The sequence below is a fragment of the Penicillium diatomitis genome (assembly GCF_028827545.1).
Source record: "Penicillium diatomitis strain IBT 30728 chromosome Unknown utg000001l_segment0_segment0, whole genome shotgun sequence".
Taxonomy (NCBI): Eukaryota; Fungi; Ascomycota; class Eurotiomycetes; order Eurotiales; family Aspergillaceae; genus Penicillium; species Penicillium diatomitis.
In genome coordinates, this window is record NW_026623173.1 from 3,056,486 (window position 1) to 3,082,510 (window position 26,025).

Consider the following 26,025-nt stretch of genomic DNA (forward strand, 5'->3'; position numbering starts at 1 on the left):
CTCATACTCATCCTTCATCCGGCCTCATACAGCGCGCACTTTAACCGAAAAAACGAGAAGCCCTGTCCATCCACTCAACTTGGAAGCTCTCAATACTGGAGCATTACCGAGAGTCCAGACAGTCCCACGCATCTCACCCATCCAGTACATCTACCCTCAGAAGCTGGAAAACGCCCCTACCTCACCCCGCCCATCGCCATCCCATCATCCGAAAATGCCCACCGCTCCCGAACTCGCCTACCTCGAGCGCTGCATCGAACTCGCTCACGAGTCTCTCCAAGCAGGCGACCACCCCTTCGGCTCCATCCTCGTGAATTCCACGGGCCAGATTCTCAAGGAGGAGCGCAACCGCGTCTGCACCGCCAATGACATCACATATCACCCGGAACGAGTCCTCGCCGTCTGGGCGCAGCAGAATATGACGCCGGAGGACCGCGCCGCCGCAACGGTGTACACGTCCCACGAGCATTGTCCCATGTGTTCGGCGGCGCATGCATTTGCGGGAATAGGACGGATTGTGTTTGCGAGCTCGTCGAAGCAGCTGGATGGGTGGAGGACGGAGTTGGGGTTGCCTGGGTCGCCGGTGACGGCGTTGCCGATTGAGTTGGTGGCGAGGGGGTGGAGGTGGAGGGGCCGGTGGATGAGTTGGCGGGGAGGATTTTCGAGTTGCATCGGCTGATGAAGGAGAAGATGCAGCAGGGGGGGGTTGTAGATCTTGTGCGGCGGTGCAAGGTGGTAAGGCGATTATGGATGCAGGTGGTGGGTCGGGTGCAGTGTTCCAGGCTGAGCATGTATAGGATTGATAACGTCTGGAGTTGTGAAGCATGAATCAATGAATAGGTCAAGTCGTTTATCTTTGTCTAGCCTGCAAAATAATATATATCACATGGGGAATCATAATCCAAAAAAAAAATGAGTCTATAATCCACTCGATCCTAGTTGATCCACCCCTTAGGTCCAGCCCAGTTGCCCTTCACCATGGCGTTGAAGTACACCCAGGGGAAGAAATCCTTCTTCAGATGGTAGAACGAACGACGAGGCTTGGCCTGGTCAATACCGAACCAGTCACCAAACGTCTCCTTGGGCTCACCGCCGTACTTGAACTCGGCAAGCAGCACTTTGCCGTACTCGGTCAGGAGTGGGCAGGAGGTGTATCCATCGTACAGCGCATCCGCCTGCTTGCCCTCCATCGTCTGCAGCAAGTTACGAACGAGCACGGGCGCCTGCGAGGTCACTGCAGCCGCGGTCTTGGAAGTCGGCAAGGAAGAGGCATCTCCAGCGGACCAAACATTGCCATACTTCTTGTGGCGGGTGGTGGCATCGTCGACATCGACAAATCCAGCCTCGTTTGCGAGCACGCTGTTCTTGACAAACGCCGGCGCGCCCATCTTGGGGGCCACGTGGAGCAGGTCGAAGGTCTTGGTGACCTGTTCTTGACCGTCAGGACGGGCGAAGGTGGCCTTGTTTCCGTCGATGGAGATCAAGTCGTGCTGGAAGAGACCATTCACACCGCGCTCCTGCTGCAGCGCAGTCAAGGCCTTGTTGTACTTGGGCACACCAAACATGACGGGCAGACCGGTGGCAAAATTGATCTTGATCGACGAGCCAGCCGGGTCGGCCGGGTCATAGAGACCGGCACGCTTCCAGTGATCCAAAGCGAGCCACATGATCTTCTGCGGAGCACCCGCACATTTGATCACTCCAGCTGGTTGAGTGAAGATCGCATTACCCTTCTCGAGCTTCTTGATGGTACCAAAAACCTTGCTGACAGAGTCATATCCGTAAATAGATGAGACGGGAGCAGTGGAATCCGCGAGCGCTTCGGGCAGACCCTTGATCGCACCCCAGTTCACGGCGAGGCCTGGAGCGACGATCAACTGCTCGTAATTCAGACTGTCGCCATTGCCGAGAGTGACAGCATTGTTCTCGGGGGAGAAAGCGGCCACGCTATCGGCATAAAGCTTCAGCTTCGAATCGGCCAGGTCCCTGAGGGGTCGTCGCAATTCCTCCTTGGTCTTGAGACCACCGCCAACCAACGTCCAGCCCGGTTGATAGTGGTGCCATTCGGCGGGATCGACAATCGCAATGTCGTCCTGAGAGAATTTGCCGGACTGTAAGAGCTGGTGGCTGATGGCCATACCAGCTGAGCCACCGCCGACCACCACGACTTTGTGAGCGCGACCTGGTGTACTGACGGGAGACTCTGTGACGGTGGCGTAGTTGCGAGTGCGAGGCAGAGCGTGTGCCGTGCGGCCAGCCGCTCGTGCGGCCGATGATACTTGGCGACCGAGCATTATGTACAATGAGCGTGTTGGCGAGGCCCGGTTAAATGACAGCGAGGGGTGTTGGAAGGAATGAAAAGTGGGAGAACGAGATCGGGGAAAGAAAAGCAGTCTACTTAAAAAGAATCACTACTACCGTGGAGATGCCATGCCAGCGACCCCAAAAGTCAAGGGAACGATCACCTCATTTCTAGCTCAACCAGTGACCGGCCGATTAGTTTACCGTATCGTGTGAACGCGACCCACCGTCCGGCTATTCCTGGCGAGATCCGAAGATGCATTGACAAGGAAAAGACAGGACGATCATGGAATGATGAATGCCGCTATTCACCAAGTAGATGAAAGCAGGCTGAGTAAACTTGCCACACGATGACTCGGGCAGTTGTCAGTGAGTCGTATGATTCATCTTTCTCGGGCAATGACACTCGAACCCATCCAACTCCCGTCCCAGGCATTCGCCGATTCGGTCACCGTCGGCCCCGGCGACCTGAAGCCCGCCCACTGCCCAGAAGCCCGCCGATCTTTCTTTTGTGGGGAAACGATCATTTGGAACACGTCAGAAGGGTATCTGGGCGACATGAACGCCGACGTGAACCTTGAATCTGAGCATTTAAAAGGCCAGAGGTTCCTGGACGCATTCTTATCATCATGACTACTCTACAAAGACATTCAACCTATTGGATCTTATCGTCAGTGACCCGCCGACCCGCGCCCGTTGCATCTACATACCACCTTGTCCATAATCGTCGGTGTTTTACATCGCCTCCTCGAGACAGAACGCAAGCATTTGCAACTCGACTTCATACTCCAAAGTTTCATACACCACCCTCACAGCCTCAATCTCTGAGATCGCAACCTCCTCTTGCAAGAATGTCTACCCAGATGACGCAGCCCAGCAGCGGGCAATCTATCATCGAGCCCGTCGCACCAGTCATTCACAATGTCTTTGAACCCAAGACTGGAACATGGCAATATATTGTCGCAGACCCGACAACTGCCAAGGCCGTCATCATCGACCCCGTTCTCGACTACGATGCCTGCACGCAGAATATCACGAGCACCTCCGCGGATGCTCTGCTGGCGCTCGTCGAGAAACAGAATTACCAGGTGGAAATGATCCTGGAAACGCACGCTCATGCCGACCACTTGACCTCATCGTCGTATCTCCAAAAGAGACTCTCCTCTCGCCAGGGCTATAAGCCACCCGTCGGCATTGGCAAGCGGATTGAGCAGGTGCAAAACCTCTTTGGACCGCGCTACGGTCTTGCTCGCGAGGAATGGACGGGAGTGTTTGATCGATTGTTTGACGATGACGAAGTCTTCACCGTGGGGCAACTATCTATCAAGGCGATGCATCTTCCGGGTCATACCCCAGATCATCTGGGCTATCTAATTGGAGGTAAGTCAGCTCTGGGACCTCATAAGTTGAGATTTTCGTCGCTTGATGTTCTGTGAGCCAATTAGAGATTAACACTTCTCCCCAGACAATGTTTTCTGCGGTGACTCTCTCTTCCATGCCGATCTTGGATCTGCACGATGCGATTTCCCCGGGGGTGACGCATTAAATCTCTTCCAATCTGGTCGAAAACTGCTGAGTCTGGGCGATCATGTGAAGATCTGGCCGGGTCACGACTATCCCCCCGCGGGTCGAGAGCCCACGGCGTGGATGACGGTCGCTGATCAACGCCGGCAGAATAAGCATCTGCGGGACCAGGTCACTCAAGACGAGTTTGTGAAGATGCGAATGGAGAGGGACGAGGGTCTCAATGCGCCAAAATTGCTGCATCAGTCATTGCAGATCAACATTCGGGCTGGCCGACTGCCGAAGGCGGAAGAGTCGGGGTATCGGTTGCTTCACTTGCCCTTGAACTTAAATGGCCTGGACTGGTAAACGAACGGCTCACGCTGGGATTTGAACTTCCGAAGGCTTGTCTACCCAATGCATGGCGACGATGGCTGAGGATGGACTTGGTCGATTGTGGTCATGATCCCTCTTGTATATAGATCAACGTAACGTGCCCACGACGGCGTGAACCGTAGAGCACCTCACACTCGCAGTGGCTCACGTATTTATCTAATCAAACACATCATTCTTGACATAGCGATCCGTCTTGACATAGATAACCATGTCGTCAGCAAACAAATAAATAGAATCATTGTGGTGTCCTCGACTTGCGTGGTGCTCTACTGAGTACTGAGTCTACTGACTATTCCAAGGCCTGAGCCAGGAAATGGGTAGCAGGGTCGCAGGCAATTACGACGACCCTGCGAGCAATTTTTCACTACCGGTAGGGAACGGAAGGGAGTGGTAAAGTAGACCATTTTTGGAATGTTTTAAGTAGACCCTCAAGATGACGAGCTCGTAGGAAGAGGACTGTGCGATTACTACGCCCCTACTGTTCAGGACTTGGGTGTTGCGGACTTGGATTTCTTCTGCAGAGGAAATCAGTATTGGAAGGGAGATGCCGTTAACCACGCGACCCCACGCGCACCACGCATACCACCTCAAAACTTAGGATGTCACTGTAGCTTATTCTTCTTCTTTCTCCTCTCCAGCTCCTGAGATTCTCGATACCACGCAGTCAAGTTAAATGAATAGTTTATAAGTCCTTCTAAAGCTTTTCTGAAACTAGCGTACAATATTATCTCAAGAGCTCTTATACTTTTTAATTCCCTTTCTTGAAGTATCAGCCAGGTAGTAAGGTACTACGTCCTCTAGTATTAGGGTCAGGATCGTAGGTTGACTAGGACTATTAACTAGGTAAATGATACAAGTCTAGGGGGCTTAAATTTAAAGACTAAATCTTAAAGGTCGAAGTTCTTTATCACGGCGCGACCTGTTAAGGCGCGGCCACGGGAGAATCACGTACGGAACGCTAACGAATCTATCTGGGTTATAGCCCTAGGGATACGGGCCCGGTACGTAGGAGATATATATATATAATAATCGTAGAAGGGAGGAAGAACTCGGACCTTTAAGATTTAGTCTTTAAATTTAAGCCCTTCTACCTACTACACTAGCTATCGAATTTTGTTCTGAAGGCTCGAGAGTGCCCACGAAGAGCTTCCTGCCAATTCTGGTAATTGTCCTACGGGCATACGGAACTAAAAAAACTTCTTGGAGAGGGTGTATAAAGTATAAAGTAGGGGGTGATATTACTGCTGGCTGACATTGTTTTGCATGAGTTGAAAGAAGCCCTCTCCAGGGCTGTTTGTGAAGCTAAACGAGAGATATGTTGCTATGGGGTCGTCAAGATTACATGTGAATGCTATCGGCAAGGGAAAACATGGGAAAAGGTAACATTGAAATTGACAGTGGTCACCCAAGCAAGCCCCAAGGGATTGACTACTTTCAAATCAAACCAATGTAAATTCGAATCAGAGAAAATCAATCTTCAGGCATTATTTCACTCCATTAGCCATTGACCATGTCTATAACTGCTCTTCCATTTTGCAATGTAGCTCTGAACATCAGGAGAGGGCCCTCTTGGCCCTCTTGAAATTCCCCCTCACAGCAGAAGATACACAAGAGGAAAGGGAGGGGGTATTGTTTTCCTTGTGTCGGTCTTCTTTCACCCATCCTCTTCACCTTCCCGGCCGCCTTCTTGATTTCATGTGACTCGTATAGCTAGCAATTGTTCGATTCGTCCAATTTTGGATAAGATCCGATCCTATGCTCGCGTTGGAATTTGTCCCCTTGGCGCTCAGCAGACTCGCATCATATTTACTGGGACTGCTGCTGGGAGTTGACATAGTGGAAGGCACCGTAGGCGATGAGACTACCGAGCACGACGACGGCGTAGAGGCCGACGCCGAGGCTACCGGAAGATGAGGAGGCGGAGGCGGAGGAGCTGCTGGTGGAGGCCTGGGCCTTGGGGGCGGGGTCACCGGGCTGTGAGGGAGAGTTTAGTGTGGAGGCCAAGACAAGAGTGGAGGAGAATGCGCCCTGCTAGAAAGATAATGGACTGAGGGGGTTTACTACATACCATGCGCTTCACGCTGCCCACGAGCAGACCATCGAGGATCTCACGGGCCTCATCAGAGTGACCGACATCCTCAAAGGCCTCGGAACCATCCTGACCGCCGACATCGAGGAGGACCTCCTCACCGCCGCTGAAGAGTGACTGGTCAGCCGGTCGCTCTCGGATGGACAGAAGAACGTTATGCACGATAGAGGGCGTGCACGTGTAATTGAAGTGATCGCGGCAGCTGGGTGATCTTTGCCGCCACGGGGATAATGTCGCAACCACCGCCGTGGGCGGAGGCCAGTTGACCGTATGGACACAAGTGGACACGTGTGTGTAACACGGCGCACCGAGAGAAGATGAAGGGTGGGGTGAAATCAACGTACGGGTGCTCGTCAACGAAGCTGGTGACATCGTAGACCTTCTCGTGAATGATCATGTACAGATCCTTCTTCGTGTTGTGGGCGGCGACCTCGGTGAGGGTGAGTTCCTTAGTCTCAGACATGATGGAGAGATGAGCGGCGAGCGACTGGAAAAGTGCGGAGAATTGAACGCGTCAAATTAGCCTTGAAATTGGACGACAAAAATGGAGGAAACGATTGATGTGATCGGTCAAGCAATGAGAGAAATGGGTGAAAGATCAAGTGGTCTATCTCGATAGGAGGACAATGGCCAGAGACGTGAATCGGGGAGCGAAAAAAAGGGCCGATAGGAGGCGGGTCAACGGGAAAAAAAGGTACCGGGGGGGGGGGGGGGCAGATAAGAAAAAGAAAATGGGGGGCGAGCCAACAAACAAATACTTGCGGTCAGGACACTCACGTTGAGAAGCAAGAAGGACCGAAGAGACAATGGTATGGAGACACTGTAGACCAGAACGGAGAAGTGAAGTCGAGAATGGGGGGGGGGAGGAGTGGAAAAGGACAGGATACGAGAATAAGCCGAGAGAAAGAGCGTCGGCCTGGACTAACCCCGACTTTTTGACTTGACCCGTGCTGGTACGAGGACGAGTACTTTCGGAGGACTGCCTGGCAATAAACTGACTCTTGGAGAAGCTAAGGTGCCACTGTGCCAGTCTCCTCGGGGTCCATGGAGGCTCGGTACATCTCCACCACTCCCAGACCCGAGAAGAGAAGGCGGTCACTCCCCTGGACAGACCGCCTTCCTCATCAAGAGCTGTACCTCGCCTTCAGGCGGATCTGCCCTTCTGTTGAGTAACCTGGAGACCCTCCTCGAAGTGGCCACAATTTTGATTATCTCCTTCCTCATTGGCGTGAATGTCCAGGAAAGGACGGCGACATGACTAACCGTGCTGATCTCCGACCGTCACCCACGGACCTGACGGCCAACTGGGTCTCAGGTGCATAACTTTGGACCTGAGCCCCGGAATATGGAGGCTGACTCAGCCTGTCTCCCTCGGGCATCTCGGTGCCGTTGCCGTGAATCTCACCCGGTCAGGTGAATCCGAGGGGGGTTGAGCCGGGGCTATTCAGGATTCGAGACTGGTGAACATAGCATAGACTCTATTCTCAAGAACGTTCCCTGTGACATTTGCAGTTCAATGATAACCCGAACGGGTATACACGTTAGTAGACCTATGCCTAGCGTACGTGAAGTTGCCGAGGTGCATTTCCATGGGAAAGCACAAGTACCGCAGAGGCACATGCTTCTCAATTTTATGAAGGATTTGGATGACGACTAGGCAGCACCACATACGAGAAAGATGACGCAGGACCCCTTAAGCCGAGAAATCGCTCCGGAAGATCGGTCTCGGTTCAACAACCGATTCTCTAGTATACCTATCTACTAGGTGATTGGCAGTAGGCTACTAGGCAGTAGACACTAGGCACTAGGCACTAGGAAGATATATATCAAGTACAGTACTACTCGTTGAAAGCGGCATGACTTCAACGACTTTCACCATTCATGTCTTATCACTAGTGTGACATCTTACCTCTAGTGTAGCAATATCATCACTCCGATACTTGGAGGTTGCCCTACTTCGAGTCAATACGCTTCTCGACCATGTCAAACCACAGTCGCTGAGTCGAATATTCGCCAGCGCAATCCGCCATTTCGCGGTTGCACTTTTTCACGCAATCATTGTGAACCAAAGTTGATGTGTTCCCAGTCATGTCTTATGGAAGCAGACACTGGACCCATATCGGGTATCTATGGTTTCTAATTCCTAGTCCTACTACCATAGTACTTGGAAGTTACTGCTAGTAGTTCAGTAACTGCTCAGTGCCAACTAACTGGGTACTGTAGTTACTTGGTACTACGTCATTGAATTACTACTTTAGTACTTACTGTACTTAAGATACTACTTACTCTTACTGAGAGTCTCTTACTACCTGATTGACTTGTCTTCACCACGATCAAAGCAATGAAGACATATTTGTGTCCCTCCCATTCCATGTGCTAGTATTGACGTGGGTCCCGTCCAGCCTTCAAAATCCAGACCCTCTCGCCGACAAGCCGTCTCCATGATCCGAACCGTCTTATCAGCCGAATTCCCTGCGACCCGACTACCCATTTCCACTTATCAGCCCTCGACAGAGTCGACAGACTCGACACACCCTCGGGCGGCCGCTTGCACGGAATCCACGGAGACTCCGCACTTCCGCAGTCCGCCCCATTCCCAGTACCGGTCGAGTGGGCCCCCGCGCGCGCCAGCTGCCGAGACTGGTTCCCAGGTTTCGAGACCGCGGAATCGATATCTAATGAACAATAACACTGCTAGGTAAGGATGTGGAGTAGTAGCAAGTCTAGCAACTACTGGCGAGTGATCAACACGCAACTCAGTACACGTGCAAGAAAGTATACAAGTGACAGCACCGTTCAAGGTCCGACTTGGACTTGTAGAAAAGATACATGCAAAGATCTGCATCGAGCCGAGTGATTGTAATGATGACGGGCCTATAGAGTCTGGATATGCATGAGGACTATGCATCGTATCACTTGTGCAAATTCTTATGCATAGTAAACCTGTCCCGGTCGGATGGGCTTCTAAAAGGGCTGAGTTGGTGACCTTTTTTTGGGGGGGGTTTTTTTCATTCCAGGCAATGTGTTGACCAGATTGAAATTAGTGCTGTACTGTACTATATGATTTGTACCTCCATTTGTACGAACATGCATTTGCAGTGAAACATCCACACATCTCATCCTGGGAAGTGCTTTCTCGGCATCGTGTCTATCCAATCATCGTGACAATCGTAATATGCAGATACAAAAGAAGGAAACAGACAATGCAAGACGCAAGGGAAAGAGGCAGACTCAGGCGAGGGCAGAAAATCACAGATCCAGCAGTTCGGAAATGTGGAGACACGCGGTTGGAGAGACAGGAAAAAAGGCATAAAATATTGGGCATACTTGAGGTCCGACGATCAGTCCGTCGTCTATGTCCAGACCACCAATGCAGGGAAGTTCAACATCACCAAACAAAAGAAAGGTAAAGAAAAGAACTGAAAAGAGCATCGAGGGGAAGTAAACAGAAGCAAAAACGCTCACGCTCATTTCGCTGGAACTCGCTCATAAAACACAATGTACGCCTGTCCATTTTGCAGTCGATCGCGAGGTCGAAGATCCCGTGGAGAAAAGTCAGTCACTCGATCATCGTCAAACTTTCGCCAGCACTGTCGCTCCGCATCACGGACCAGCGACACATAATGTCCGCTGCCCATGGAGGATCCGATGTGCCGGAGCACACCAAAGGCATCATATGTAAAAGGCGGAGTCGCAGGGCCTGTGGAGGAACTCAAACCAGAGTCACCAGAAGATTTAGCCTGGGGATAAGGGACAATGTAATCATCCATACGAAGGCCATGGAGGGGAAATTCAATCGGGGTGTGAATCTTGCGCGCGCTCTGTGTCTTGGACGCCGAGAAGCGCTTAAAATGGACAACAAGAATTTGTGGCGCCCGCGTAACAATAATCTGTTTCGTCGCAATGCGATCACACTTGCAATGGGGACATTTCCAGACTTCATCACCACTCAGCATCTCCTCCTGACAGTAGCTTCGAAGACACTGGTAGATATCGCCGGTGCCCTCGGTAGGTATTTCCACACTGATGCTGTAGAACGCTTCATAGGTGGTGGACGTTTGACGGCAAGTGGTGCACTTCAATCGACTGGCGTGCTGACCTGCAAACAGTGAGGAGATGAATGAATCTTCGCGGTGACTATATCGATTCCATTCAATCTCAGAGACCTTTTGTACAGGCATTCGCTCACGTTGCATTTCTTGGGATGTGGTCAAGGGCCGAAGTGGATTGCGCTGCCAATTGATATTCAAGTCCTCATGCAGACAGTCCACGAGGAAATCAAAGAACTCCTTGGCATCCTGCTGGCGATCAATCGCCCACTCCCGGTTCAAACGACCGCAAAAGTTCCGGAACGAACTAGGCATGATCACCTCTACGTCACCTTTCCACAATGATCTGATGAGGTTTGCATATAGACCAGGCATTACCCCTTGCGATCCTTTCCAGTTTTTTTGCACATAGTGTCGGTACCGGTCATCGATGAAGAACTTACTCATCATGACCGTTGCATTGAGACATTGAAGCGTCGAGTTCATGTAACATGTCACGCCAAAGTTGTGAAGTCCAGTGCGTGGGAGCTTGAGCCGGCTAAGATACGAAGACGAAGTGTACAGAGGGGCACGGTTCGCGGAATTCTGTCGCTGGACGTGCGGCTGGGCATCACGGCCGTCAGAGACACCGCTGTAGCTTGGACGAGAGACGGCCGGAGGGGGCCGCAGTGGTGCCATCGGAACTGGAGCGGAAAATCTAGATGCAGAGTCGACACTTCTGCGAGAATCTGGGTGCATCATTGATTGTTGAAGTTGGTGTGGCTCCGGGAAGCGACGCAAGAAAGCCTCATAAGAATGTACCAACGGAGTAGGTGGCTCTCCATCGTCCGGCTCTTGGTCGTCCTCCGGAACACTTTCTTCCTCGAGATAGTGGCTCGTATCAATTTCTTCCTTTCTCGACCGTTCCAACCAGGCCGATAACTCCTCTGAGTTGAGTGGCGTGAACTCACGTAAACGTCTTTTACGGACTTCCAAGCTGGAGTTGGCACTGGCCATAGTGGGGACTCGCCCCAGAGGTTTCCCCGGTCTTGGATGGATCCGTTTGCTTTGCAGAAAGCCCATGACAGCTGCTGTGGACGATGTCGCAAGAGACTGAGGACCTACTAAGTCAATCCAAGCGTCCAGCCCGCCAAGGAGCAAGGCTGGAGGCCGGCCTGCTTTCAGAGGCTTGTATTCGTTGAATTCGTATAGAGTATCGTGAAGGGCCCTTAGATGTGGCGCCGAGGTACCCACTGGGGAACCCGCAAGATAGCTGACGGAGGCCGTCTGCTGGTCGTAGTAGACCACAAGGTCAAATTCGTTCCTTCGCTCAAACAGTGCTTGCTCGTAATCAGGAGAGACGACAAGGCGTTCTTCAAGCTCCTCGGCCGAAACATTTTCCTTGAGTACAATTGGCTCGACGCATATCACCGACTTGGCGTATATGTGGCCAAGGTCGAATTGATCTCGAGAGCGAACATCTATGACCAAGACACTAAATTTGCGCAGATAGTCCATCAAATCGTGTGCTGTAATGTGCGTGTTGTACGGCAGATCGGGGGAGTTACTGCGGGTCTCCCGAGAAGAACTGCCTCCGTTCGGAGTACGTGTACGGTATGTATGATCATCGGTGCTCCGACTCTGACTTTCGCGTGGGGAGTTTGCAAGCTGCGAATACCTTTGTGGTAACGAGCGTGCGCTCTCTGCAGAAGTCCGAGGCGGGTTCGAAGGCGGAGGTTGGTTAGGTACCGTGTAGATTGGACTATAAGCTGGATCGGGCGCGCGCGGCATTGAGGTGTTGATCGGGACCTTGGGCGGAACAGAGGGGAGGTGAGTCGAGGAGCCCATGGTGCGAGGGCCTAGAGGACGATTGTGAGGCGTTTCCGTAGCAGATGTCTGAGTTGTTGTGACCGTGTTTCTAGCACGACCAAAAAATTGGTCCGAAGATCCTCGCAAGGCTTGCACAGGAGAAGACGCAGCATTGGCTCCAGTTCCATCGGCATTTTTCGATGTCTTGAGTCGTGCGAATCTTTCCGCTAATGAATCTGCTGTGGCCACCGAGAGTTTTCGACCGTCTCTCTCTAGTCCGGTCGTTTGCTGAAATTGTGTTGGGCTCGGCATTCTGGTCGAAGTATCGAATGGACAATTGTTTTCCTGATTCCGGTCGAGACCTGAATTATGCAGTGATGTTGACATGTGTGCCCTTGTTGGCTGGACATTGCTTCTTAGATTATCTTCGATGATCTCTTGTTTTATCGCATCCATTGTTGCTTGTTTGCTCCGCACTGACTGCGACAACAATAATCGCATTAGCATCACTCTTTGAAATTTCTATAAGATATTCCCGAGTCGTCTGTGTCGTGGATCTCGGAGCAGCCGTGAAAGCCCATCAATCACCTTGCACATACCATCATCAGAGCCGCGAACTGCTTGTATAATTCTGGTGTCCGCGCTTGTATCGTAGGATATTCGGGGTGCTGAGGGATCAGGTTGATGGTGATTTCGGAGGCGCGCAGATACTGTACGTAGGCCCTGTCAATATCGACTCCATCCGCAAGCACTCGTGATTGTTGAAAAGCCGCCGCGGCAACCCGAAGGAGGTCTTCGATCTAGAACAGGTCGAGTCAGCAATGCCTGATCGCGCGCAAACACGGGACAATTGACTTCTGGCACTTACCGAGCTGTGCTCGCTCACATTCAACAGCGCAGCCTGGTCCTGCAAATCTTTGATGTTTGGGAATCGTGGTGGAGGTACTGGACGGGTGCCGCCTCCACAAGAATCTGGTCTAATGCTTGGGCTGATGGTATGCACCGTGCCCCCCACCGAGTAAGGACGGCTGTCCTTCCATGGTGATCTGCCTGGTGGAGAAGGGAGAGCCGCCGCATCGGAGGGCATGGTCATGGCAAAGAAGCGCTGAGCTCGGAAAATCTCAACACATTTTATTCTCGATAGTAATGTGAGTTGAAGATAATGTGGACGGGTCTCAAGGCATCCACGATTCCAGAGATCGAAAGGATCTCCTCATAAGCAATGGTCCCAGGCACTACCTGAGTAGGTTAGCGATCGGGCGGGTCTGGGGTACCACGGAGGGACATCATTAACATGACCGCTTTCACCGCCCCCGCCTATGACGCCAGCAGCTTAGTCACTAGCTCCGGCGGGCAGCCTGGAGCTCACTCGGGCTCTCTGTTGTTCATTCGGCGCATGCAGGCTGCCTTGCTGAATATCATCTTGACCCAATCTTGGAGAATATCCTACGCGTAGCACGCGTGTTGCCCATACTTTTCCCATTATGACTGGCTGGTTCTCGTCTGCCTCGCCGCTCGATGAGCAGATCGAGCGAGCGACGGGCTCCTCGCTGTAAGTGCCTTGTCTTGCATCTGGCCTAAACAAGCGAAACAATGTCGTGCAAGCCGACATAGGGATCAGGGGACCACGATTGAGGCGAGTGATTAACATAGTTTATAGAGAGGATATTGCGCTCAACCTCGAGATATCTGACATGGTGCGATCGAAGAGCGTTCAGCCCAAAGAGGCTATGCGTTCCTTGAAGCGTCGTCTAGAGAACCGAAACCCGAACATTCAACTGGCGACATTGAAGGTTTGCAGTAAAACCATCTCCAATGCGCATAACAGCACCAGCTAATCAATCTTTCAAACTCCCCCAGTTGACCGATACCTGTGTCAAAAATGGTGGCACCCACTTCCTGGCCGAAATAGCGTCGCGTGAATTCATGGATAATCTAGTGTCGCTCTTGAAGTCCGAAGGCGCGCCGCTCAACCCGGATGTGCAACGCAAGATCTTGGAACTTGTGCAAAACTGGGCCATGGCATCCCAGGGTAGGATGGACTTGGCGTATCTGGGGGAAACCTACCGCAAGCTCCAGAGCGAAGGATTTCAATTTCCACCAAAGACAGAGATGAGTGGGTCGATGCTGGAGAGTAATGCTGTACGTTGTACCGAGTGTTTCCACTCTATGCCTGCGAAAGACCTATGCTGGGAGCTTGGCTGACTCGGATGTTTAGCCGCCGGAGTGGATCGACTCCGATGTCTGCATGCGCTGTCGGACCGCCTTCAGTTTCATGAACAGGAAGCATCATTGTCGAAACTGCGGAAACGTATTCGATCAGCAATGTTCAAGCAAAGTGCTCCCACTCCCACATCTTGGAATTCTTCAACCTGTGCGAGTCGATGACGGTTGTTATACCAAGCTCACATCGAAGTCACATGCCCCAGCGGGCCTGTCGGATCGATCGGCGTTTAAGAATCATTCAATCACCAAGTCAAACTCTATGGAGCCCCGGGGTGCCAAGGCGGACACGAGCTTCGATGATGATTTAAGGCGAGCACTGCAGATGAGTCTCGAGGAAGCTGAAGGCAGAGGTCCAACAGGCTTTGTGCCCCAGACTGGCAACGCACCCCAAACCATCACACAAACTTCTACATCGGCACAGGCACCTTCGAATGATGAAGAGGATGACGCCGATCTGAAGGCTGCAATTGCAGCGTCGCTTCGGGACATGGAAGAACATAAGCAGAAGCATGCAGCTACTTTGAAAAGCAATTCTCCACCTTCCGCAAATTTCCAGGATTCATCCGATTCTGCCCCGCTCACCAAGAACCCGTACGAGCTGAGTGCCGTTGAAGCAGAGAATATTCATTTATTTGCGACCCTCGTGGATCGTCTGCAGCACCAGCCGCCAGGGACTATTCTTCGCGAGCCGCAAATTCAAGAATTGTACGAGAGCATCGGCACACTCCGACCCAAGCTGGCACGGAGTTATGGTGAAACAATGAGCAAGCACGGTAAGATCGACAGAAATGGAAGAGAATCAAGCGCTGTGACTCTTTTGCTAACCATTGATCATGATCAGACACACTTCTTGACCTTCACTCGAAGCTCTCTACTGTCGTTCGCTATTATGATAGAATGCTAGAAGAGCGTTTATCTAGTGCTTATTCTCAACATACGCTTGGCTATGGCGGTGCTGCTGGTACTGCACCATACCCTGCAATGCCTCACATGGCCGCTCATGCGCCCGACTTACAAGCTGGTGCCGAGAACTTCTACTACAGCGGCGCTGCCGAGCCGTCTGCAGTAAGCGCCCAAGCTTATGGACCGGCAGCTCACAACAATTGGAGTCAAAACCCATACCCTTCTCTCGGATCGGCTCAACCACATAGCAGTGCGGCGTCCAACAATCAAACAGCTCCAGCACCGGCCGGTGCTTCTCAGTACTACGCCCCCCACCCAGAGCCAGAGCAGACCCAATCTTACTATACTGAACCTACTCATCATTCCTCTCCAGCGCCGCGGTCTGACTCTCAGTATCCGCCCAACGCAGGGTTCGCCCCTAGTGCGCCTGGTATCTATTCTACCGAAGCAATTCAATCTCCTCCCCACGCGGGCGCCGCTCCTGAAGCTAGCCAAAATGCAGCCGGGGCACCTCCTCATTCCTACTATCACGTCCCTCAGCAAGCCGGGGCAGCATCTTCGGGGTACCCTCACGTCGGCGCGGGTCAGCCGGGTGCGTACCCGAACGGTACCCCAACACAACTTGCTCCCTCACACCCTCCACCCCAGCCTGTGGAAGAGAGCTTGATTGAGCTCTAGTTCGTCTGCAGCTTCCCTTGATGATGGGTTCAATTCTCCATCGTCGCCGGATACGCCCAACCTCGCTTTCTTCTTGTCTCGGCTACTTGCCTTTCTCACTAACAATCTCAGCGTACTCAATGATACCTCAGACATTTTTTGCTTCTTCATTTCACTTTCTTTCCTTTACACCCAGTAAGCATTGTCTGGCTGTCCTCGCACAGACAGCATTCCATATCATTTTCCGGATCGGGAGTATGTAGATCGAGAAGTGCGGGAACTCCAGCTTTTCCCCACAATTGGTGGACCTGGTCCGAACCTTTCACGATTGTCAGTGATACGTGCACACAATACGAGACTACGATGAATCTTCAAGTGTCTGATGATGGTGGGACTGCGTATGTCGAATCGGCAAGTTTGTATGTAGTGTTTAGTGTGTACTGTTGGCCTTCCCCTAGAGCCTAATGGCAGTGCTAGCTTCCGAGTAGAATGAGGCTGACTGGGGGTGTGCCATTTGAAGAACAAATGTAAGACTATATTGATATATTCCTAAGTTGAATAAGGTACTGCTATAAGCACTCTCGTCTCTTCCGGTCTTGCCTGGTACATAAGACGTTGACCGAATTCTCGCTATTGTAATGAGCCAGTCAGCCATCTGCATGGTTACCTGATGGTTGTGCAATTGTGCATTACGTATGTACATGTACCTCCATCTCTGACGATCGTGTATCCGTACCCGAAGTACTGTACTGATGTACTTCACCGAAGGCCGCCCCCCAACCCATCGCCGAAGACAGCGAGGCGAGTGCAACTCCCCGAACAATGTTCCACACTCTTCTACCATCGCACTTCCTTTTTCAACCACCCCATCTCTGGTCCCCTCACTTCTCGTCGACTTCACTCCGCGCTTCACCTCTCATCCTGTCTCTTGGTCTCCGCCACCTCCTTCCAGTCATCGGCACTACCACCCACTCTCTTGCACAAGTGTCTCCATCGCCCAGCGGTGACTCCATAAGCTCGTAAGGCTCGAGCGGGGCGGTGTGAGCGCCTCCCTGCATCTGAGCTCCGGACAATCCTGTTGCTTTTTCATCTGCACGTCCGAGCTGCAGTGCGACCTGCCCTTTTGCCTCGGCCAATCCCCTTCCATGTCCCCCCGGTTCGTTGATTGATTTTATCCGCCGCTCTCTGGCGAGCCTTTTGCCGCCATGCCAACCAACACCTCCTCTCCGGTTAAGCGTCCCGGTCTGGGCCGCCGCGCGGTGTCTTCACATGCGGTTGTCACGAGGTCTCAGTCCAACTCCAGCACCAACACGAACGAGCTGTCTCAATCTCACTCCTCCAGGTCGACCAGTACCGCCAACATTCACCACAAGGCCCATCGGGCACATGTCGTCGGAGGCGGCCATCGCACTCACGGTCGCAATCCATCATTCGGCAAGAATCTCAACAAGCTACAGCGCTTCCAATTAGGCGCCGAGACCACCGCCCGTCATCATCAGCGCAAGAAATCCGCCCCCGTAACTCCTATTGCCAGCCCCAAGGGTGAATCGCATGTACGCTGGGCTGGATCTGTAAATGACCAACCTGCCAACCCGTCGATGAAGAGGAATTACTCGACGCCGGTTCTCCGACGCAATCATTCGGCGATTACGAAGAAGGCACTGGTCACCGATCGACCCCTCACGAGTGCAGGAAAGAAGAAGTCCGTTGGATTCGAGCTGGCTGAAGATGACAACGACGACACCGAGGAGTGGGAAGATACCACACAGTCACCCGAAAGTACGAGGCGTAATTCAGTTGCGCCTTCGAATCAAAGTACCGAGAACACGCAGGTCTTGGTCGACCCGCTGACCTTTGTGAAGCGACCTTACCCGCAGATCCCTCGGGCCACCAGTTTGCCTGATTCTATCACAAGCAAGCTCGTCAGAGAAGAGCTCGACCAGTACTCCGATAAGGAAAACGAGCACGACGAGGAACACGAGCACGAGCACGAGCACGGCGACGACAACGACGATCGCGAGACGGACGCAAAAGGAACAGTGGACGAGTCGCAAGTTCCCGGCCAGTCAGCTGTGGCAGACCAAGTTGACATTGCAACACGTCTGATGAGGCCGTCGCACTCGGCCAAAGCTCCGCCTGCCATGTCATCTATCTCCGCAGTCGCCAAACCAGCCGACCCGACCTCGCGTGGCACCTCTTTGACCCTGACTAGTGGCCTTAGTGCTGCGCGGCGAAACTTCTCTACCTCGAACTTGTCGATAGTTCAACATGGCAGCGGCAGTCAACCCGGCGCTACGTCATCCTCTATGGAAGGCGGTGTTTCCAGATTTATTATGAGCAACAAGTCTGGCGTCCAGTCCTCATCAAGAAACGACTCGGATCCGAACACTCCTTCCTCTTTTCTTCCACACTATCACCCGCAAACACCCCCTTCTCCGAAGATCTCTAATGGCCGAGCCGTTGCCTCCCCAGCACGACCTCGGGGTCTTGATTTGCCTTCTCGAACGCAGCAGAAATTGTGGCTTCAACGGACAGCTACGCTGAACAACTCTCCGCCTGACTCTCACGGCCTGTCTGCAACTGTTACTCCTTCAACTATTGATACGTCCTTTGGCAATGGGTCTACATACGAGGGAGGGCCTTCCACAATTGGCGGCGCCCGACCTGGGGGACTCGGCAATGACACCGAGGCCCGTCGCATCCGCAAAGCGTATGAAAAGACGTCCTTGGAACTGACGGTAGCTCGTCGATTTCATTCGCCTACTGCTGAGAGCTTCCAGCGTCTTCGCGCTATCGCCCGTGCCACCAAGACTCGGGTGGTCAACACCGAACATGCATCCGCTATGGGCAAGCCAGTGAAGTCGGAGCCATCTCTGACTCTTCTCCAGAAAGCAAACCGACCCACTCGACCGGGTTCTGGCTCGGGCTCTGACAATCGGCGATCAGCCGCCGGTCTTCCACTTCCCTCCGAGGACACCGCAGCGCAGAGCGACCCCTCTGATGCTGTCCCAGCCGGAAGCTCTTCTCACCCTGCCCACCGTCTTCTTTCCACTTCCGACGAAGCGACGCATGGCTTGGCGAGCGATCATTCTCCCGATGACTTCCCTGCCCTTAGTGAGACTGACCTAATGATTCGACGTATGTGGGAAACTCGAGAGGTCGCTACCTCAGGCTGATCGTGAATCGCGTCTCTTTCATCACCAGCATCACCATAATTTTCGATTCTATGTTCATGTCCACATTCATGATTGCTCATCCGTGTCTTCTTCGCTCTCTGGCTCTTGATTCGGTCAATTTAGCATGCGAGAGCTTTGTGTTTGTACCTTTCCTTTTTTTTCCTCCTCGAATTCCTGATTCTCTGCACATATGGGCAGAACGTGCTACTTTTTCTTTCGGGGCTTTGCACCTTGGAGTCATCAGCTCATTTTCAGCGAACATGACAACTTCTATATCAATGAATGCATTCTTCCATCTCATCCCCTGACACCTTACACGCCCCAAAGTAGTGCGAAAAGTGACTGAAACAAGGGAGCTAAGAGAAAACTGTTCCTCTTGAAGATTCGGATTCAAGAGCTTCGGAAACACATCATTCGTAGTCCAGCACCAAAGGTCCACTCACTGTATTTTTCAAGTCCCACTTGGCTACCTACCAAGCCAAGGAATGCAATAACAGACGCCTGCCATGGAATCTCGAGCACAGGGCAGTATTGAATGAAGTAGAATGACATAAAAAATCGGGTATTTACAACATATCCAATATCGGACTCTTCAAAAATGTCGTGAATCCTGCCATGCTCGTAAACCAATGGAATATTGGGGAAACAAGCAAGGGAACAGCCTTATGACGCCTTTCTCTCGCCGTGCCAAAGGAAATATACAGCTGTAGCCCATATGATAGTGCACGTATATAGAGCCTTCGGCCCGAACAAAATATTACGTGAGGTGGAAGAGGTAGTAGGTACCGCTCATGCTGTACGAAGGACTTTGCGCCTTCGCTCAGGTCTGAACTCGTTCTTTGCCTCGGCCGCGATGTCCTCCGCCGGCACCACCTCCGCCACGATGTCCTCCGCCGCGTCGAGCATTCCTGCCACCACTCGGGCCTAAAGGGGTGTTCCCGCGTACGGGGACAGGTGTCTGTCCATGTGGTGAAGGGCGAGGACCGTTGGCGTGTTTCCTTGGAGTGGCAGGTGCTTGGGAAGGTGGTGCATTGCCATTCTCGCGAGGAAGACTGGCACTGCTACCGCCAGCAGCGCCGGTAGCACCAGGAGCACTCCCAGGGGCACCAGTACCACTTTTGTTGGCCCGGCGCTTTCGCGAATTGCCACTTGGGCCAGAGGCCTTGCCATCACGACCACAGGCACCACTAGCACCGGCTTTGCCGTCAGGTTGACCGTTGGGTTCTGGGTCAAGAAGTCCTTGGACACGTTTACTCTCTTGGTCCCACCATTGCTGGAACTCTTGTTCAGCTTGGATCTCTTGCAGATTGTGCTTGGCGGTTGCGGCTTCGCGGATCTCGTCCTTTTCAGATTGTTGCTGGAGCAGGATTGCTGCGAGGGACAGGGATCTCCCGGAGGAAGATGGCCTGTTAGGGTCTTGACGTGGGATGTGGCGGATAGATTGAATGGCTGGTTGAGGCGAAGCTTTGGGTTGTTGATAACAGGGTGGTGAGGATACTGGAGGAACTGAAGGTGAGGGTTTTGAGAAAGAACGTGACGCTGAAGTGTCAGGGACGCTGCGATCAGAAGGCCTGGCAGGTGTCGCGATTGGTCTAGCAGGGGGTGAAGCTGTCCCTGCGATGGTTTGTCGCAAAGTCATAGCAGGCTTCTGGCTAGATTTAAAGGGATCGGTGGTGGGTTTATTAGGTGCTTTTTGGCCCGGCAGAGGATCTTTGCTGGGTGATCTGGAAGCAGCTTGTGATACCGATTGCCATGGATTCTTTGGCGAATCCTGAGTCTTTTGCTGCGCCGCAGCCAACTTTTCTTGCAATTGCTGTTGTTGAATTTTCTTTCGCTCCTTTTGTGACAGCTTGGCGTTGAAATTTCCGCTGCTCTCGCGTCGACTCTCCATGCCCAGGGTAAGGTTGGATACCCGTGTCTGCGAGGTTTCACCCATGATGCCTTTCAGATCTTTCTTGGCGTTCAGAGTGACAATAGAGCCCCAAGGAGCCCCGCCGGATTCAGGCGAAACTACACTTCGTTTCCTTTGCATGGCAATGGCTCTTACCTCCGAAGGAGATTCCGAAAGAAGCGCCTCGTGGGGAGAAGACATACGTTCGTCAAAGTACGTGCCGTCGCCCAAAGAGCCACCGTCTGGAACACTCGCTCCTAAGGCGGGAGAATCTGGATAGGATCTGTCCTCGGTGCCAAGACTACGCAGCACAGCCTTCCCTTTGCCGGCATCTCGAGGAGACAACACCATTTCATCGTCCATCTGGAACATGAGATCGTTGGTAGACTGTCTCGGCTTTAGCATCGGGCTATTCACGGAGCTCTCTGTATCTCGTGAGACTGTTGCTTTGCCCTTCCGTGTAAGTGGTGACGCGGTAAGCTTTTCAGCGACGGATGCACGGGGCCGAGGGTCATATAATTCGAATTCCCTCAGCCGAGATTGCAAGGCCATCGCATCGATCCGTCGCTGTTTGTCCACTTCGACCGAGGCCACGAGCTCGGGGTATTTCTCAAAGACGAACTCCTCCGAATTGCGTCCGCGGGAGACAGGGAAGCACGCCAATTGGTTCTCTTTGCAAACGTGGTCAAGCCTCCTCAAAAGATCATCGTCCAGATCTTCCAGATATCGATTAGCCAACATGGCCTCGAGATTGAGACACATGTACTCCAACGAAGCTTCTTTGAACTCGGAGACGAAGACCGTTGCGACAGAATTGAGGAAGTAGGAGATGTTCCGCACATGTACAAAACGACCAAGCATTTTTTGGCAAATCTGCGACAGTCTATCAATCATCAACTCGTCCGCCACGTACATGACGTCCAAAATGATGTCAATGAACTCGTCCAGATTCTTGGTCCGTACTTCGTCAAATAGCTGCTCCTCTAAATCTGCATAGAGATAACGCAGAACAAAGTCAAACGTTGATAGGGGAATGTGTTTCAAGTCCACATTTACCTTGTCCGAAGACCCGCTTCTCCGTGGCGCTAACCACGCACCGCCCGAGCGGCCGTTGAACAAAGTGTCAAAAAATGGAGAACGTTGACACACAACTTGGCTGTGCACGTGGACAGTGTCCCCTTGTGCCAAGTCTACAACGACATCCGCATCATCGAAGAACGATGCGTGCTTGATTGCGTGGGCCATGTCAGTCTTGAGAGTCTTCTCGGGTTCAACCACCAACCTCGCGGCACGCTCTAAGCTAGGTAATGCAAGGTGCGTGGCAGCCTTCATGACTTCAATGCGCACTTGACGGTAGCGGGCTGCACTCTGAGGAGAGCTCTTAGCCTTGTGCCAGACGTCGAGGATGCTGTCAGTGTACAGGAAGAACACGATATTCATCACAGTAAGAGGATCGGCGCCCATAAGCCGTACTTGAGTCGCGCCATCCTTTCCATACTCGATATCGAACACGTTGGGCACAGAAGCGTAATACGACTCTCGGAACTCTCGTAGAGCTTTCCGAAGCACGGGACTGCGCCCGGCAAGCAGAAACTCATGAACGGGTATCCGCACATCAGAGACCGTGCTAGTCATCCAAACAGTTCCTTTGGAACGGACAGCCAGGAATTGATCCTCAATCCCCGGCGACATGAGGATCGCTCTCTTCATCGCCATGGCAGCAGTAAGTGAGCCAGACTCACCCTCCAGATCTTGAAGCAGGGTTGATATCACGTCCTGCTGAGCGGGATGGATGAATGGCGATAGAGGCAAGAGATCCTCCCACAGAGCGCTCTCGGAAACATGGATTTGCTCTCGAGTCACGTCGCAGTCCCTCTGCGCGACCGCATAGGCCCCGAAAGCGTTGCTTCGGACGGCGACCACGCTTGAAAGGCCGGGAATACGAGCGAACTTAAAATCCTTCGAAGCGCCATCCTTGGTCTTGTTGCGTTTTTCTTTCCTGAAAGCTGAGCCCGAAGCAGTGCAAATAATGATCGAGCCATCTTGGCCCACGTCGACATCGGTGGCTGCCATGTGCGACTTCTTCACGGACCAGGCTCGTTCGGGTGCCGCGAGCGAGTTGCGGATCTTGGTTGGGTTGGTTGTGGAAGTTGGTATAGAGGGATCGTCGGACTTGTTGACATGTACGGTGAAAACGTCGCCCGAACTTGACAGAGCGCATATGGTGTTACCACCGGATGTCAACTTCACAACGTGATTGACACCACCGCCATAGCGCGTAGCCATGAAGCTGTCCCGGATGAACCTCGAGCTTGCTTCGAGAGGGAATGAAATCTTGGAGTAGCCGTATTGCGAGAAGACCCACACTTCATGATTCTGTAGAAGCACGGCGGTGGCTCGATCAATGGCGGACACCATCGCAATAGCACCCCTGAATAGCGATGCACCCACTCGCCGTGGAGTTGTCTGTACTTCGAGAGACCGAGCATCTGAATCCACGAGTCCCAGTTGCCCTTCATTCTTGCCAAAGGTATAAAGACCTCCGCTGCTAAAGACAACGGAGTGGATGGCAGACGCAGCTGCTCCCAAAATAACCTCCTTCTTGAAGGGGTTGAAAATCTGTCGAGGTGTACTTTGAATGGGAACATCGTTCTTGTTGCTTGTCCTGGGTAGACCATAACCAAGCTGGCCAAACTTGTTGCTGCCCCAGCTGAGGATTTCACCTTGCTGGGTGATTGCCAGACTATGATCTTGTCCGAGCGCAACGGATACGACCTTTTTACCAGCCAGTCCGCCCGTTTCGATACATACAAAGCTGAACCGAGTCGCCTCGTCGCCGGTTCCTAGTCGGCCTCCCGGGCCAAAGCCACACATGAACAGATTGGCTTCAGGATCGTCCGTCAGGACAGCTGTGTGCAGCTTTGACATGGCAATGTTTTTCAGCTTCATTGGCTTGTTCTTGATGACGGTCGGCAGATCCTTCGTTTCCTTGTCGACGATGAGATCATCCAGGCCAAGCTTTTCCATTTGCTCCAGATGCTCTTGATAGAATCGGCTCAGTAAGTGCTCGGGACGCTTGAGCACAATTCGTTCGGGAAACTGTCGATCGTCCTGGTCTCCCAGGCCCAGGTTCAGATTTTTATTGCTACCCAAGGTGAATATTTCGTCTGCAGCGAAATCCTTGCGGGACTTCAAAGCGCCTCGAACCACAACTGCAACTTCCTTAACTACTGGCTCGTTGTCGAAATACTCGTAGTCGGAATCATGAAAATCAGAATCGGAGTCGGAATCCTGCTCGAACGCAGCACTATTTGCTTCGACATTTGGCCCCACAGCTCGCATCAATTCCGGTGACGGGGTCGCTGGCTTCAGATTTCGCGAAGTGATCGTTGACCCATATATATCGAACGGACTGTATCCCTCACGATCCTTGATCTTGATCAAATTCCCCGTTTGGGCCGTGTGACCCGGCTTGCTATAGTCTGTCATATCCCGCGTATCTCGCGTCAGGAGCGCCAGCGCGATCGTTGCATTTCCCGCGTAGAGAGCTCTATGCAAGGCTGTCCAGCCGCTCTCCCAATCCTGTGCGTAAATGTCCAGGAAGGGGATCTCGAGTAAGGCGCGTGCATATCGGATTGCAGTTGATTTTGGAGAGGATGCGATGTGATGCAAGAGCGTTCGACCGAAGTGATCACGAGCATTCAGGTCCGCGCGTGACAAGGCCGGATTACCCCGCGGGGTTCCAAACCGTTCTGGAAGGGAGGTGCCTGGTGATGAGGTTGATGTCTTTCTTTGCTTTGACGAGTTTGGGGATGACGGAGCCACGCCGCCGGGGCTTCCAGTTCTCGATGACAGGCTCATGGCAGCGGCCATGGCCGCTGCGCCCGGTGCGCCAGAGGCCCGCGGTCCCGCAAATGTCGCGACATTTGCAAGGTACCGTTCAAAGCTCTCCACGTCATTTTGAATGAAATATTCCCAAAGCCTGCTACTCATGTGCCCTGTGTGGTGGAGTCGTTGAATCTCTTATCAAGCCCGCGCCGAAGCGTTGCCGTCACCACACGTGGGGGGTGATGAAGCAGCGGGATAGCAGGGAGATAAGACGATTCTTCTGGGTTCAGGAACAAGACGATGATGGTCTGGCTCGTATCGCTTGACTCGAATGAAATGGTGTCTTGACAACCCGGATGACGGTTGAACAAGGCGATGAGATTTCACACCACGCGCAGGGACAATTTGGATTGTGGGGTTCGCGAAAGAGAGGCCCGCTGTGGTGGCGATGAGCTGTCCTTAAAGAGACAAGGGTTGGGAGTGCGAACGGACTTCCGGACTGCTGACCAGGAGGTGGTGCTCGAGCGGGGAGGGCAGTATCGACAGGGAGTTGGATTGCGATGAAGGAAGAAAGTTTAGATGACGCTCGCAAATGATGATAAGATGAAGGAAGGGAAGCAGTGCGCGCAGTCGGCGAGTCGAGTGCTGGACTCTTTGTCCACCTCGTCCTCGCTGTGTCATACTTGACTTTGGTGGATCCATCGTGCGTGGGCCATCCGCCGGCTCGGAGCCAATGGCACCCACTACGTCCCTCCATGCGCTCCGATGAGAGGCGGACAGGGCTGGACTCTAAACGATCGATGTGCGCCTGTTTTGGGAGCCCGTGGGGGAGTCACCCATCACGGCTGGCCGCAAGGAGAGAGGGGTTCAGCCTGGCAGCGAACGTGCAGACCGGGTGAGGGTAAACATCGGTAGATCCATGGGGAAGACGCATGCATCTCGAGCTGCGTGACATTACAGAGGCGCTGAAGATACTCCGGTGCTGCGGTCCCGAATCAACCCCCCCCCCCGCGGACGCTGAACGCGAAGACAGCGCCGGCAAGGCATGAGGATTGATGTGGACCTGGCCATCGATAGAGACAATGGGTACGATCATGATGTGGCCCAGCAACTAAATCTGTGATCTTATCCGTCATTCCGCATGCCAACCCAGGTGTAGTGCCACAGGCTGGGCTACAACCTCACGAGCATCGGGAGCATCGGGAGCATCGGGAGCTC

General features: G+C 52.8%; 8 protein-coding genes across 8 annotated transcripts; 4 read left to right on the forward strand and 4 right to left on the reverse strand.

The window, feature by feature from the left end:
• Nucleotides 1-214: 214 nt before the first annotated feature.
• N7539_000847 (nucleoside deaminase) lies at nt 215-679 on the forward strand (the record flags this gene model as incomplete). The annotated part of the gene is made up of 1 exon (XM_056930451.1): nt 215-679. One exon carries the CDS (start codon nt 215-217, stop codon nt 677-679), a length of 465 nt encoding a protein of 154 aa, XP_056794744.1.
• A 256-nt stretch (nt 680-935) lies between these two features.
• On the reverse strand, nt 936-2,294 carry N7539_000848 (NAD(P)/FAD-dependent oxidoreductase; the record flags this gene model as incomplete). Its single annotated transcript, XM_056930452.1, has 1 exon — nt 936-2,294. The coding sequence occupies one exon, from the start codon at nt 2,292-2,294 to the stop codon at nt 936-938; it is 1,359 nt and encodes a 452-aa protein (XP_056794745.1).
• Nucleotides 2,295-3,152: 858 nt separating this feature from the next.
• N7539_000849 (MBL fold metallo-hydrolase) lies at nt 3,153-4,173 on the forward strand (the record flags this gene model as incomplete). The annotated part of the gene is made up of 2 exons (XM_056930453.1): nt 3,153-3,681; nt 3,767-4,173. The coding sequence occupies 2 exons, from the start codon at nt 3,153-3,155 to the stop codon at nt 4,171-4,173; spliced, it is 936 nt and encodes a 311-aa protein (XP_056794746.1).
• Nucleotides 4,174-6,006: 1,833 nt separating this feature from the next.
• Nucleotides 6,007-6,752, reverse strand: N7539_000850 (cytochrome b5-like heme/steroid binding domain-containing protein; the record flags this gene model as incomplete). Its single annotated transcript, XM_056930454.1, has 3 exons — nt 6,007-6,174; nt 6,269-6,395; nt 6,598-6,752. The coding sequence occupies 3 exons, from the start codon at nt 6,750-6,752 to the stop codon at nt 6,007-6,009; spliced, it is 450 nt and encodes a 149-aa protein (XP_056794747.1).
• Nucleotides 6,753-9,756: 3,004 nt separating this feature from the next.
• On the reverse strand, nt 9,757-13,219 carry N7539_000851 (putative ubiquitin C-terminal hydrolase; the record flags this gene model as incomplete). The annotated part of the gene is made up of 3 exons (XM_056930455.1): nt 9,757-12,606; nt 12,726-12,926; nt 12,995-13,219. 3 exons carry the CDS (start codon nt 13,217-13,219, stop codon nt 9,757-9,759), a joined length of 3,276 nt encoding a protein of 1,091 aa, XP_056794748.1.
• Nucleotides 13,220-13,610: 391 nt separating this feature from the next.
• On the forward strand, nt 13,611-15,933 carry vps27 (ESCRT-0 subunit protein VPS27; the record flags this gene model as incomplete). Its single annotated transcript, XM_056930456.1, has 5 exons — nt 13,611-13,678; nt 13,787-13,919; nt 13,987-14,268; nt 14,345-15,125; nt 15,194-15,933. 5 exons carry the CDS (start codon nt 13,611-13,613, stop codon nt 15,931-15,933), a joined length of 2,004 nt encoding a protein of 667 aa, XP_056794749.1.
• A 1,184-nt stretch (nt 15,934-17,117) lies between these two features.
• N7539_000853 (uncharacterized protein) lies at nt 17,118-19,088 on the forward strand (the record flags this gene model as incomplete). Its single annotated transcript, XM_056930457.1, has 1 exon — nt 17,118-19,088. The coding sequence occupies one exon, from the start codon at nt 17,118-17,120 to the stop codon at nt 19,086-19,088; it is 1,971 nt and encodes a 656-aa protein (XP_056794750.1).
• Nucleotides 19,089-19,908: 820 nt separating this feature from the next.
• On the reverse strand, nt 19,909-24,972 carry N7539_000854 (BTB domain and ankyrin repeat protein; the record flags this gene model as incomplete). The annotated part of the gene is made up of 1 exon (XM_056930458.1): nt 19,909-24,972. One exon carries the CDS (start codon nt 24,970-24,972, stop codon nt 19,909-19,911), a length of 5,064 nt encoding a protein of 1,687 aa, XP_056794751.1.
• Between the last annotated feature and the right edge of the window lie 1,053 nt (nt 24,973-26,025).